The sequence below is a fragment of the Phyllobates terribilis genome, unplaced genomic scaffold (assembly GCF_046119375.1).
Source record: "Phyllobates terribilis strain yellow unplaced genomic scaffold, ASM4611937v1 Scaffold_11__3_contigs__length_659146591, whole genome shotgun sequence".
Lineage (NCBI taxonomy): Eukaryota > Metazoa > Chordata > Amphibia > Anura > Dendrobatidae > Phyllobates > Phyllobates terribilis.
Genome location: NW_027362771.1, coordinates 207,178,710 through 207,193,600, shown reverse-complemented (window position 1 = coordinate 207,193,600; position 14,891 = coordinate 207,178,710). Strand labels below are relative to the sequence as shown.

The 14,891-nt window shown below is 40.0% G+C and overlaps 2 protein-coding genes across 4 annotated transcripts in view; one reads left to right on the top strand and one right to left on the bottom strand.

The window, feature by feature from the left end:
- Positions 1-14,891, bottom strand: part of PNPLA8 (patatin like domain 8, phospholipase A2) — a 71,849-nt gene that overhangs the window by 53,508 nt on the left and 3,450 nt on the right. For all 3 annotated transcript variants that reach the window (XM_073651986.1, XM_073651984.1, XM_073651985.1), the window contains 2 exons: positions 2,942-3,996; positions 1,522-1,671 (listed from right to left, as the gene is read on the bottom strand). In XM_073651986.1, coding sequence (XP_073508087.1) covers positions 1,522-1,671; positions 2,942-3,964 — 1,173 coding nt within the window. In that variant the 5' untranslated portion in view covers positions 3,965-3,996. The remainder of the gene's footprint in view (positions 1-1,521; positions 1,672-2,941; positions 3,997-14,891) is intronic.
- On the top strand, positions 9,719-13,010 carry LOC141167244 (uncharacterized). The gene is made up of 3 exons (XM_073654683.1): positions 9,719-9,872; positions 10,740-11,866; positions 12,923-13,010. The coding sequence occupies exons 2-3, from the start codon at positions 10,779-10,781 to the stop codon at positions 13,008-13,010; spliced, it is 1,176 nt and encodes a 391-aa protein (XP_073510784.1). The 5' UTR covers positions 9,719-9,872; positions 10,740-10,778.

Sequence of the window (14,891 nt, the reverse complement as noted above, 5' to 3'; positions counted from 1 at the left end):
CCAACTTTTATAATCTCCTAGCTTGAAATATTGCCTCAATGAAAGAAAAAAAAAATTCTGCAGCAAAGGAGAGAGGATATATCGGATATCGATGAAGATGACTCTGGTTGTAAACTTGATAGCCCCTTTCACCTGCTTGTCAGTGCTCGGGATGTACAAGTTAAGTTCCTCAGCAGGATCTTTTATACCCCCTCACGGTTGTATAAAATGGGCAGGTTGGGAGCTGCAGAATGCGTAATGGTGATGGAATAGTAATGCATATGTTCTGGGAGTGTGAGATACTCAAACTATTGGCACAATGTTCTGGAATTTGTGGAACTCAAGTAGGTGGTCCAAGAATCATACATCCAAAGGTCTGTCTGTTTGTACTGGTGGATGAGCCACCTGTAAGCGCTGCTGCTCACACTGCATACTGCTATATTTTGTGGAAAAAGTTAAACTGGAAATATCCTAAAAAGATCTTCAAGAGCTTGAATAGTGAATATTGCATTAGGCTTGCATACATTATGTAGAAAGTGGTGCCCGGATAAATTTGATAAGATATGGGGAAAATAGATAGATGCCCCTGCCAAAAGACCTAGTGGTCTCCAGCCCCGTGCGTGACATGCGTGTAATTTAATACTGATGAGCCGAATATATATTTGCTCTGTGTCCCATTTTGCAGGTTGAGTGGTTTGTGTTTCTAGTAGCAGTTATTCATTGGGTGGCCCATTCCTTATAGCTCTGCTGAACAAATGATGGCAGCAAGCACAAACCCAATAAAAGTTAAAGTGTAACTTTTCTCCAGCTTACCTGGCAACATAGGAATAAAGTTACAGTTTATTAACTTTTATTGGATTTGTAAGCACTGCCTTCTTTCGTTTGTCTTCAGGACAGTGTGTGGAATGGGGAATTGAATGACACCCACAAGCAGGGCTGTGGAGTCGGAGTCGGTGTCCATTTTGGTGGAGTCGGAATCAGTATAAAATGAACCAACTCCTAAAATATATAATAAATTGGGTACAATAGTTCAATGCAGTTTGTGTGAAATATTTTTTCATTAGAATTTGGGAAAGTTATGAAATGTCCTATAAATGTCTGTCCTATTCCTGATCTAAGGGTCTAGACTTTTAGTGGAGATGAATCTGTGCTACAGTAAATTTATCACTTAAACATGAGCCGTGTATGAGGGAGTCGGAGTTGGTGTCATGGAAATTGAGGAGTCGGAGTCAGAAGTTTGGCTTACAGACTCCACAGCCCTGCCCACAAGACAGATCCATGGGTGCTGCTCAACCCTTCCCGTATGTTATCAATATCTGCTTTATACCACCACTGCGGGTTCCATGGATAGTTCTCAATCACACTACTATCTCTTTGTGTAAATGAGGCCTTATGTAAGAACGGACAGATAATGGAGCTTCCCCCAAAAATGGCAGGTGTAGACAATGTTTGTCACTTTAATTCAGTATTAAAGGTTTATCGGATTCATAAATCTGTGCGCTGACCTACGGAATATACTGATGAAACACAGTCACTTCATACCTTAACTGCGACTCCCCTGGTTTCGGGAAACTCCAGAAGGTGACAATTCAACTCTTCAACCCGATTGATGCATAATCTTCGGTCTGAAGCTCTTTTCAGGGACTGAACTAAAGATCTTGTTCGGTTATCAACGCTCACACGGGCAATAATCTAGATGTAACACAGTAAAATATATCTGTTACCTCCCTCAGTATATCAGTAAACCCACTCAGTCAACATAAGAACTTTACCCTATAGATGTAAACATACTGCAGCATTGAAGGACAATAGGACCATCTGTGGGCAGCTTCTAAAAGAACACTCAATGGGTCCAATGAAGTTCACAAAACTTCCCGATGAGAAATGAAACAGGTTACAATAAAAACCAAGCACTAAACAGTAAATATCACTATCTTTTCATAGCTGGATGTAGATCTTTTTAAAAGGGTTTTACAGGCGTAACATACATTTACACAATCATTCTATGTGACAGTAGATTGCGGATTTGTGAATGTGCTCGCTATCAGGATTCCCGTCTATTTCCAGCTCAAGCAGGCGGTCAAATGACCACAAATATACAATTTGCATGCCTGTGGTCACAAGCAGACTTTCTTTTCATCTGTGTCTCATGAACAGAAAAATAGAACTGGAAATAGTGGGGAATCCTGACAGTGTGCATGTTGCATACTGACATAATTCAGTAATCTGCAGCCATAGACTGAGAGCAGATATTTATATTGAGCTCAAAAAAACCCTACAATCACTCCCTTTGATGGATTACTGCTTGTTATCTGTACAGAAAGCTATGCTAGCTGTATGTATATCTGCATTTCTGGAATCCAGTTACCGCTGATTGATTTTTCCGTCCTGCACGGCTGATATATATTCTCTTTACGACAGTCTTGTGGTAAGGCTATAGGCACTGGTGGTTAAACCACACTCACTTTTATAGGAAAACATTGTGCTCGGCAGTCTTATATCCGAATAATCAATTCCCTAAATGAACCATGGGCACCATGGCAGATGTACAATCTCCTCTCAATTCACATAAGCTTTATATAACGGAAATGTCTGCCACCTCATTACTATGGGAAACTACCTCACTATGCCAGAAAATCAGACAGACACTGTCTTACATCAAAAAGCCGACAACAAGGCAGCTCCAAAAGATTATGCCGGCAATAAAAGCTGCGCGAATAGGAATCAGAAGTGTATTTGGTTTTCACTAGTTATATACACACAGGCATATGAAATAAAAGACATTTGGCAGCTGTTACCTAAATGCCAACTACTGCTTGACTTGATAAGGCAATGGTTTAGAATGCAAGAAGAAAGCTGTGAAAATGCTGGTTATATTGTAAACCGGAACCAACGAGAGAAGCCACTTCCGTTACTGCTATTCATTTCTATGTAAGTTATGGAAATAGCCATTCTGACCTACCTTTTCCCTCTGAAGGGACAGTCGCTTGGCTTTTTCATCCACACCTTTATCTTTACTTATTTCTAGTTCCGTCTTATTCGCGGTTTCATCACTTTCGAGTTCTTTGGGCTTTTCCTCTAAGGCAGGCTTCATTTCTGGCTTGAACTTAGGCACAAGACCACCAAGATAGTTACCTACAAAAGCATGGACGTTGCTAGACTGATTTGTTAGAAAATTTGAAATGCTTTTCTTTGTAGAACTCGCGCTGTCTTCAGTTTCAGGGGCCAAGTCTTTTTCCTTGTCACGGCTTACATCAATACTGCGACCTTTACCAATCTCGGTAATGTTATTTTTCTCCATGTTTGTTTCGTTTGCAAAGTATGAGTTTATATGATGAGACAAGAAGTTATAGGTCTCCCCAAAGTTGGTGGTAATATAACTGGCATGGAACAGCCCGTTTCTGTGCTCCGTGCCTTCTTGTAAAGCATCCACAGAACTGGCTTGGGCAGCGTGCGAGGTAGATTCGGTTGTACTACTTGATTTCTTGGACAGATTTGGAAGGTCCTGGTCAGAGTCCTGAACTTCTCCTTTACCAGAGTCGGACTGGCTTGCACTCGCCTCCCTTATTTGGATAGTTTCTTCTTTCCCAGTATTGGCAGAATTTGGCTTTGGGCGAACGATACGTGAAAGTAAGTCTCCATGTGTGCTTGAGACAGCTTTAGTGACAGAATCCAAAGTATTCTTAATCCGTGACATAGACGCCTTTGCGATAGTAATTCCCTTTGAAGTAGTGGTACTGACTTTTGAGCTTATTGAGTAAGAATGATTTTGGGACCTGGTGTGAAGAAAGTCCCTTTCTCCGGCTCTCCTGTACGGAAGTGTGCGTTGTTGAAACTTTGAGAAAAAGTTACTACAGTGGATGTTTGAGTAATTGGTAAAGTATCTGCAGTAGGAGCACACAAGTCTTAAATCAGGCCTCCTCCAGATTCTCCTCCTTGAGGCCAATAAATACAGATACGTATCCAGCAGCAACAGCACGGGCATTACTTGTATTGCCACAATTGCTCATATGCCATCTGAAACATAAAAAAAAAAAATGCTGAAAACAAAGGTCAATGACACGAGGGGCTATATTCTGTGTAACTGAATAAAATGTATATCGTTTCTGTAGTGGTAGAAGTAATGTTCAGCTCAGAATACCTAATTATGCACCTGTGTACCAGGGTTAAGGCTTTAAAACAGATTTGATGAGGTCTGGCTGCTGGGACACCACAGATTCTGACAATGGAAGGGATGTTGACGATGCGCTCTTCCACTCAATTCATTCTCCGAGCGCTGTAATCTACTACTATCTCTGGCAGTCCAATAAAGATTGAATGGACCGGAGATATGCATGCTTGATCTCCGTTCAATCCATATGACAGCTTTTTAGAGCCCTATTTTCAGAATTGGTGGGGGGTCTCAGCAGTCAGACAGACCCACAGCGATCAAGAAGTTATTCCTTATCCATGGGATATAGAATACCTTCAAACGTTATGGGACTGTCAGAAGTAGCTAACAGTTGTACTTGGTTATCTCCATCAGCCCCATAGTAATGGATGGAATGGCAGGCGCATTTACTAAAGATGCTCAATATAAATAGGGCACCCATGACCCTTGTTCTTGTGACCAGTATGGGTCCCAGTGATCGGACCCTCACTGACCACACTTGTCATCAGTCCTGTGAATAGGTGTTCTTCTTGGGCCAACCCCTTTAATCTAAATTGTGTACTAAGGTGTTAACAGTTGATTTAGACCCACACATTACACAAAGTTGGGCACATACCCTTAAACATTGATTTCGCAAGTATGTGCCCACAATGCAGCCAAAACTGTGTCAACATGCAGTTCCACCACAAGTTGCATGGTCTGTCCCCCTAATGAAACCCTATAAAATAATATAGTCATAAATCCACTGGGCAAGTCTGTGTCATGAGTGTTAGGCTATATTCACACTAGTATGTTATAAAGGAAGCCTTAACACGTTCACCATACCTGTTGTGCATACAGAGCTATCCTTTCCATCAAAGCTGTCAAAACACACTGAGCCCATGACAGCAGTAATTAGTAATTGGCCTAAGCCCCCCCCTCCTTAAACTAATAATTTAATATAAAATAAGGTTAGTTCGGCATACATTACCGCAGCTGCTATATGCATAGATCCTCTCCTGTCAGGCTCCCGTGACCTCTCATACCTAACAGACAGAAGGGCTGACATACACATGGTCAAAATTGTTGGTACCCCTCGTTTATTGAAAGAAAAACCCACAATGGTCACAGAAATAATTTATTATTACTTTTGTCAGATTCAAGTTAAGTAAATCTTAAGTAAAAATCTTTGAAAATGAACAAATGAAAGTCAGTCATTGCTTTTCAACCCTGCTTCCACTGAATTTTTAATAAAAATTTAACTCATGGCATACACCTGGACAGAAATGATGGTACCCTTAACTTAATATTTTGTTGAACAACCTTTTGAGGCAATCTCTGAAATCAAACGATTCCTGTAACTGTCAATGAGACTTCTGCACCTCTCGACAGGTATTTTGGCCCACTCCTCATGAGCAAACTGCTCCAGTTGTCTCGTGTTTGAAGGTTGCCTTTTCCAGATGGCATGTTTCAGCTCTTTCCAAAGATGCTCAATAGGATTTAAGTCAGGGCTCATAGAAGGCCACTTCAGAATAGTCCAATGTTTTCAGCTGTGTGTTTTGGGTCATTATCCTGTTGCATGACCCATGACCTGCGACTGAGACCAAGCTTTCTGACACTGGGCAGAACATTTCTCTCTAGTATCCCTTGATAGTCTTGAGATTTCACTGTACCCTGCACAGTTTCAAGACACCCTGTGCCAGATGCAGCAAATCAGCCCCAGAACTTAACAGAGCCTCCTCCATGTTTCACAGTAAGGACAGTGTTCTTTTCTTGATATGCTTCATTTTTCTAATTTGTGAACATAGAGCTGATGGTGAACATAAAGCTGATGTGCCTTGCCAAAAACTTCCATTTTTGTCTCATCTGTCCATAGGATATTCTCCCAGAAGCTTTGTGGCTTGTCAATATGTAGTTTGGCAAATTCCAGTCTGGCTTTTTTATGATTTTTTTCAACAATGGTGCTCTCCTTGGTTGTCTCCCATGAAGTTCACTTTGGATCAAATAAAGACGGATGGTACGATCTGACACTGATGTTCTTTGAGCTTGAAGTTCACCTTTAATCTCCTTAGAAGTTATCCTGGGCTCTTCTGTTACCATTCGTATTATCCGTCTCTTTGATTTGTCATCAATTTTCCTCCTGTGGCCACATCCAGGGAGGTTGGCTACAGTCCCATGAATCTTAAATTTCTGAATAATATGTGCAACTGTAGTCACAGGAACATCAAGCTGCTTGGAGATGGTCTTATAACCTTTACCTTTAACATGCTTGTCTAATTTTCTTTCTAATCTCCTGAGACAACTCTTTCCTTTGCTTCCTCTGGTCCATGTTGAGTGTGGTACACACCATGTCACCAAACAGCACAGTGAGTATCTGTAGCCCTATATACAGGCCCAATGACTGATTACAAGATTGTAGACACATGTGATGCTAATTAGTGGACACAACTTGATTTAACATGTCCCTTTTGTCACATTATTTTCAGGGGTACCATCATTTCTGTCCAGGCCTATTTCATAAGTTTAATTTTTTTTTAAATTCTGTGGAAGCTGGGTTGAAAAGCAATGTCTGACTTTCATTTGTTCATTTTCATAGATTTTTAATTTATTATTACTTTTGTCAGATTCAAGTTATTTCTGTGACCATTGTAGGTTTTTCTTTCATTAAATGAGGGGTACCAACAATTTTGACCACGTGTGTAGGTCTGGGGCTCTCTGTATGGACACAAGCCCTCCTGCATTGTGTTTAGTACAGGTTTACTGTTTACTACCGTGTTGGTAGCCGTTTCATAAAACTAAATCACCCCCTAGACAAAAAGATAGTATATAAATGATAAAGTGAAAAATATTTGTATTTCCACTTTATTTATTTCTATCTATCCCTCCATGTATTATTATGTCTTGGAACCCAAATGCTGTAAAATACCTAAAATAACAATCAGAGCAGGTACTCACCTTCCCTGGGACCAGGTACCATTGGGCACATGACCGCAAAAATGAGATTTGCATTTATACGGTCATGTGCCGACTAGACGTATATGCGGCCTGGCTCAATACAAGTGAACTGAGCTAGGCGGACACGGGTAGTTGGAATGCTGCTGGAGCATGCAAAGGCACTGGAGAATCCTGACAGCGCGTATTATGGAGGATTCATAAGTTTGCAGTCATAGTGACTGAAGTATTGAGCCCCAAGGTTGGAAACCCCCCTTTAATATGTCTCCTGCCTCAGCTGAATGGGGTAACTGCTGAAGAGGACATTGCAAGAAATGTTTACCATTTTTAATCTTACAATAGTTTCCTATACACATCGGATGAAAGCTGTCCATACCCAACAATTTTGGTGGAACCGGATGACTATCTGATACGTATGGGGGCCTCCAGACTCTCCCTGACAGATGATGCCAGGGAAGTTAATGCTCGAGTTTTTCTGAATTTCAACTGCAGATACATTTATTTGCAGGGGAGAAAAGCTGCTGCCATAGGAGTCTGGCGATGGATTTCTCCCCTCTCCCCACATTAAAAAAAAAACATTTTTGGTTGGCGGAGCCCTCTTGAGTATGGGGGAAGTCGGGAGAGATAGCTGTCTGATGGACGAATGTGCAGACGAAGGTTATCTCATGTATATGGCTAGCTTAAGACCCTTGCTGTATAGAAAAAAAAACTTCTGTGATTTCTATGGGTAAGATACCAAGTACATAAAGTCTTTATCAAAGACCACATTTTATACGAGTTCTGGCACTGGTAATATACTTACTAGTAAACACCAGTGTTCACCTGTATATGCACTATTTCAGGGTGAAGAAAGTGGTCTAAACGGCTGTGTGTTCATGGGCAGTTACAAAAAGCCTGGTCATGTGATACAAGCCCTTTCATCTTTATAGCAAAAGGATTATCATCTGGCGGCATTAATTATACTAAACCCAGGGTATAAAATAATACATGGCATAAATAAGACAGCAAAATAAACAAATATCTAGAAAATCCAACAAAACGTAAAAGGCCCTTATTTGTCCTGTTAAGGCAGTTTATCAACTGTTTCTTCGGTTAGCGATCTTCTAATAGACTGTTTATACAATACACACTAAATGATCTGTAATAGATCGCTCAGTGAGAATAGCCTGCATTGTTCTCGGCAGCAGGGTCGTGGAGTCGGAGCCGGTGCTCATTTTGGTGGAGTTGGAATAAAATGGACCGACTCAGAAAATATATAATAAATTGGGTACAGTAGTTCAATGCAGAATGTGCTGAATATTTTTTCATAGGAATTTGGGAAAGTTATGAAATGTCCTATAAATGGCTGTTCTATTCCTGATCTAAGGCTACATTCACACACAGAATTTTTGCTGCGTTTTTTGAGGATACGTTTTTCAGCTGCAAAAGCAGATCAGCTTTTTAAAAAAAAGCATCACCTGAAAGGTTTTTGAGCTCATAGATAATGTTTTCAATAGCAAAAGCAGATTAGAAAAACGCCGCACAAACTGACTTGCTCATTCTTTGTGAGGATCCGTTTTTTGAGCCCAAAAGCGGATCCTCCCAAAACGATGTGTCTGAATGTCATATCTTGAAACCCACTGACTTTGCTGGGATGCCCAGAGTCACTGGATTTTACTGCAAAAAACGGATCCCCAAAAACGCGGTGTGTGAGTCATGGCCGTAGCCAGCGAGGGGCACGCACCTATCAAAACTCACTTGTATGCTGCAGTGCTCCTATCCTGCACTGGCTCCAGACTGCAGGGGGCAATCTCCCCTCCTCTGTCCTGTCTTCTGCCGTCTTCACCAGAGAGAGGAGGGGGAGGGGTGCATGCCTTGCACAGGATCCGATTCCTGGGCCCCGAGCTGGAGAAAGTGAAAGTACTACTGCTCATCTCTGTCACAGGAAGGTAACTAATGCTAATATTGTAGGTGATTATTATGTGCTCTCTGTACAATGTGTGAACTATATGTGCAATGTACTATTTGCTGTCTGTAGCTGTCATCTGTCTATCACACTCTATCTATCCCTCCATGTATTCATCTATCCATCCCTCCATCTATCCTTTCATTTATCCTTCTATCTATCCATCCTTTCATCTATCCCTCCATCTATCCATCCATATGGCTATCTATCATTTATCTATCCATATATTTATCCATCCATCCATCCCTCTATTAATCTATCTATTCCTCCATCTATCCCACTATCTATCCATCCCTCCATCTATCTATCCATCCCTCTATGACTCCATCTATCTATCCATATCTGTCTATCCATATCTTATCTGTACCAAAAAGAATGAAAGCCGGGTAACACACAGACTAACACTCTTTTTTTTTTTTTTTTTTTTTTAGCACCAGTCAGGTACACCTCATAGCTGCCCAAAAGAACGCCCAGGACAGGCATTGCTTGTCTTCAGCAACACATCAACATCAATTGATAGTTGGAATAAATAGATTGCATTCACCACATCTTCTTAAGGTGCAGGCTTTATTTTCAAGTGCAGTATGAGGTTCTGCAGCAGCTGAGGTGTGCAGTATGAGGTTCTGCGGAACAATATGAGGTTCTGTCCCCCCTTCCCCCCCAGTTTTGATCCTGGCTACGCCCATGGTGTGAATGTAGCCTGAGGATCTAGGCCTCCTCTTAGCTGAGATAAGTCAGTGCTGCACTCCAGCACCAGTGAAGCTCCTCCTCTACAGACAAGGGTAAAAAGTAAACACACTCAGAAAGAAGGAAGGCCTGCACTCATCTCAGAAGAACTGCTAGAGTGAACAGGATAACAAGATTAAGGTAATTACTTCTTAAAGCATATTTAAACTTTCAATAAACTGTGCATAAATCAATAGTCCTGTATACTGTATGTTCTCTCTGTATGCTTGATGCTTGTTTGTTTTTTCTTTGAGCTCATACTTTTGGGAAGCTAGCTTCTATACAATATACATACAATATACAGGGAAAATACAGCAACAGGATTGATGAGGACTTGTATAGGTATAGAAGCCAAAACATCAAGTTATTAGCTCTGTTATCAGTTTCTTTGTTCCTGGAGTATGATACACAAAAAACTTGCTCCCTCCCTCCTCCCCTCTTCATAGACTGCGAAGCATTTAGTGAGCTGTACCCTAAGAAAAGCCTGAGATTGGAAATTCAACGTAAAGCTATCTAATAACATTTTACAAACTTTATATTTGTCATCTGTACTATTGATTTATGCAAAGTTTGTTTTATTTCTATCTAAAATTATACAGTGGGAAAAGTATGTATTTGATACACTGTCTATTCCCACCTACAAAGAATGGAGAGGTCTGAAATGTTTAATCATAGGTACACTTCAACAGAAACAGAATCTACAGGAAACGTCTGACCTCTGTAATTGCAAACAAAGGTTTCTGTACCAAATATTAAGTTCTGTTTTTCTATTGTATCAAATACGTATTTCATGCAATAAAATGCAAATTATTTAAATCATACAATGTGATTTTCTGTATTCTTTTTTTAGTCTGCCTCTCACAGGTGAAGTGTACAATTGCAGACCTCTCCATTCTTTGTAGGTGGGAAAACTTGCAAAATTGTCAGTGTATCAAATTCTTATTTTCCCCACTGTACATGGTTCCCTGTTCTTGCTGGAATTATAATATACATTATTTTATTTTATAGGACAAAATTATTTTGAGAGTGAATTTATATGATTACAAAATGTCTAAGAAGCTCCCCATGAAGTCAGCTGTATTTGAGCATTTCACAGTGACTCAAGATGAAAAATATTGTGTGTGTCAATGTATGACAAGTGACTCAGAGGAAAACAAATGCTGTGATGCCAAAATCAGTGCATACTCAGGCAGTGATAAAAATGCTCCTACAAGAGCTTCCAATCTAAAAAGACATTTACAACGCTTCCACACAGAAGTTTTCAAAGCTGGAAATCTGATTGGAAAAGTGAGGAAATTTGTTATTGCCGCCAGAACCCCTAAAATTGATTCCATCTTGAAGAGACGTGCTGGGAAAGGGGCAATTGTCGATCAAGCCACTCGGTGGGGCAGCACTTATTTAATGATTGAGCGATTGCTTGAACTAAAACCGTTTCTTATAGATATGGCGAACCCTCAGGTAACCCTAAATGAAGGTCAATGGACACAGGTGGCTGAATTGAAGGAATTGCTTAATCACCCATTTACCGTGACTAAAAAATTACAAGCTGAGGATTTAACTCCTGGCATTTTCATAAGGGAGTGGAAGAACTTGCTATTTTGCCTGTCCCAAAGAGGAGGTTTAATCGCAGATGGCAATTCTGCTTCAATGAAACGGAGAGAGACACAGCTATTGGAAAATAAAATGTTTCTGGCAGCTGTTTATGTGGACCCAAGTCATCGTATACTGCTTGATGATCAACAGCTTACTAAAGGAAAAGAAGCTCTGACTGAGGTAGCAGTTAGGATGAGTGGCCTACAGGAGGACTGCCAGGCGCAAGAGGACTTGGGTCCCGACAGTGCTACTGCTGCCATATCTTCATCCTCATCAGATGAGGAGTTTGACTTTGACAAGTATTTGGATGACATGAAGCAGGCAAAGCATTGCCGCAAGGAAAAAGATTTCACTCCATCTCCTATAGCAAGCAGATTGACCATATTGCACCAAAATGTTTCACTTGCTCTCAAAGAAATAGAAAAATTCAACCGTTCATCAAAACTGACTGTGCATGAGGCAATTCCTTTATACCCGGACATTGTTAGAGATGTTGCCCATGTGGTTACGGCTTTGCCTCCAACCCAAGTTAGTGTAGAGAGGTTGTTCTCTAGCCTTAAAATTATTAGGTCAGATTTGAGGACATCTATGAAGGAGGATCTGATGGAGGCGATACTATTCCTTAGAACAAATTCATAGACTGTACCAATGTTATTTAGTATGTTTTTGTTGAAAACTGTTTTTTGCCACTTACATAGTTATATATATATATATATATATATATATATATATATATATATATATATATATATACACATACAAATTATATATATATGTAATCAATATTACATAGTGTATTACATATTTACAATTTATTACAGTTTTTTGTTTTCTAAAGTTGTATTCCAATAAATATATATTATGTTCTATCTAAATATCTTGATTATTGTATCATAAAAATGATTAAATGTCTGATGTTCACATTGTACTACAATAAATTTTTCACTTAAATATAAGCAATATATTACCAACTCCACAGCCCTGCTCTGCAGCACAAATCCTGCGTACACAGGTTGATGTGCTGCCGAGAACGATGATCTTTGAGCAGCACAGAAGAGCCTTTAGCCCAATAAACCAGCATTTTGCTCATTAGCGGGTGATCAGCAGCCTGTTTACACATGATAGATTATCAGGAGATGAGCGTTCTTCGCATCTGGTCATGATAATCCTGCAGTATAAATGGTCCCAATATTATATGTCTTTATAGGAAAGCTAGGTGACAACCAGTATGGTCGGCATTTATTGCTTCCACAGGGTTATTACTCCCAGACCCTAAACCCCAATTCAATTGTATTCCCATAATACTGGGGTCCAGAAAAGCTGACAAACACTGAATAATATAATGATTATTGTTAATCTATTTTATACCCTTTTAATTGTAAATTAAATTTCTATGATGAATGTAACAACGGAAACTATATAAATGATGGTAGATGCTGATAAACTGATAGCTCTTACACCAGAGTACAAAGGTTGTGGACAAGAAGTGAAAAGAATACTTGTACCCTGTCCACTTTCCTGGAAGTATGCTGCAGATATGAGAAAGCTCAAGATAGTAGCCACTTAGACAGTCATGTTTATGTGCGCTCATGTTACAGATCTCGGAAGAGACATTCCTGCGACAGACCACCAATCAAAGCTCAGTATGAGGGGCACACCTCTATACTCTTACAGAAAGCCGGATGATGACAGCAGCACACGTGCTCCGAACCTGTCAGTGCGCTCAGGATGGCATGTGCCTCATTCAAAGTACATTTGTCAATGGTAAATTGTAAGGTGGTTTACATCTCATAATATCTATAATATAACTGGCAATGCACACCTTTCAGGTTAGTCCATTCGACAGTCTAAGAACGCACTTTAAAGCTTCAATTCAGGTAAATACTCAAAATTCAAAATCCCCATCCACAAACAATAAGACAAAATGACCTGATGGAGACGTCCAAGGCTTTTTTCAAGTTTTCTAGTGGAAATCACTTAAGGAAATGTTCCTGCTTTGAGGAGTTACTCATTTCCTGAAGTGGTTTTGAAGCAGTTTTTATGCATTTTGGAGGAGTTTTTTCTCTAAGTAATTTTTGCATGTTTTTGATTGGCAGTGTCTAGTTTGGAGTGAATTCCGTCATGAGCAACTTCAAAGAAGTGACATGCAAGTTCTGTTTTTCTCCAACCATGCGCTTTTATAAACCTGAAGGAGAGGAAAAAAAAAAAAAACTAAAAATCTGAACAGCAAAGTGGTTTTTACAACAGAAATGAATAGAAAGACTATTTCAAGTATTTATTTTAACCTTTTTCAGGCATTTTTGAAGCAGGACTGCTCCACACCTACCCCCCAAAAAACACCTCAAAAAACTCTGGGGGCACACACGCTAAAATGCTTGATGGGTGCTAAAAAGAATGAACATGTACAATGTCTTGTTTGCATATGTTTAGGCTTTTTGAGATCCTTTTAACCACTTCAGGCTTGAAAGCTGTTAGGCGACTAAAATAAGTGACAGGTCCATTCTTCTGGTAGCTTTCCATTGGATGACGCTCAATAATCAATATCAAAATGTCTAAAAAATTGGCCAAAAAGACGCCAGAAAAAGATGCCGGTGTTTATTAGAGCATCTTCTTTCGGCAAAACCCAGTGGGTATGTCAGGGTCTAAAAGTGGTCATGTGCACATATCCTTAATGGGATTATTTGAGCGCTTTCTTCTAAAGCATGACGCCCTCATGACTTTACATGGACAAGCATTATGATCGGTGATGTAACCCAACAAACCAAAACACAGGCAGGGTGTCAATGTCAGATGGTCCTACATGTCAATGGCTCTATCCAATCTTATCAATAGGTACTCAGCTGGGGGCTGATATAAGTAGCCTGGGAAGCTCTGTGGGTATTACCCCCTTCCCAGGCTTCAAACATCCGCCCCAGCTGTCTACTTAACCTCCGCTAGAGCCTAAAATTACGGGGAACCCCACGCCAATTTTTTTTTTAAATAAATCCTTTATTTTAACACTAAATGACAAGTACAGTAAGCAACACTGTACTTCTTATATATGTGACTGACATGTTTCTGTCTATCTAATCTATGTGTGATGCTCTATTCTTTCTGTTCTAAATTGTCGGGTATCGATGCTGAATTGTCAGTCGGCTTTTTTAAAGAGACGGTGCATGAAAACACTATTATTTTTTTAAATAAATCCTTTAACACTAAATGACAAGTACAGTAAGCTGAGCACTGCCATCCAGCTTGTCATCCTTCAGAGACACTGCAGAGCGCAGGCATTATAGGAACTTCCGATTCCGGTATTCGATATTCTAAAAGTATCGGAACTCGGTATCAGAACTCCGATACTGCGAATATCGGTCGATACCCGATATTTCAGTATCGGAATGCTCAACACTACTCATAAGGAGATCATTGCTCTCCAGCAAGCAGTGTCTCAGACTATAACAAAGCACACGGCTCAAAACATCTAGGAAGCGCCTGTAAGATTACTGCAAGTACAATGTGAGGAAAACGTTCTATTCAAGTCAGAAAACATTACATTTTCTTCCACATAAATCAGGATCACTCGCAGAA

Bases quoted from the DNA above. Each gene is read 5' to 3' on its own strand.
- LOC141167244 (XM_073654683.1), top strand. From the start codon at position 10,779: ATGTCTAAGAAGCTCCCCATGAAGTCAGCTGTATTTGAGCATTTCACA. The intron at 11,867-12,922 runs GTTGTTCTCTAG...CTCATGTTACAG, and splicing joins ACCCAAGTTAGTGTAGAGAG to ATCTCGGAAGAGACATTCCT.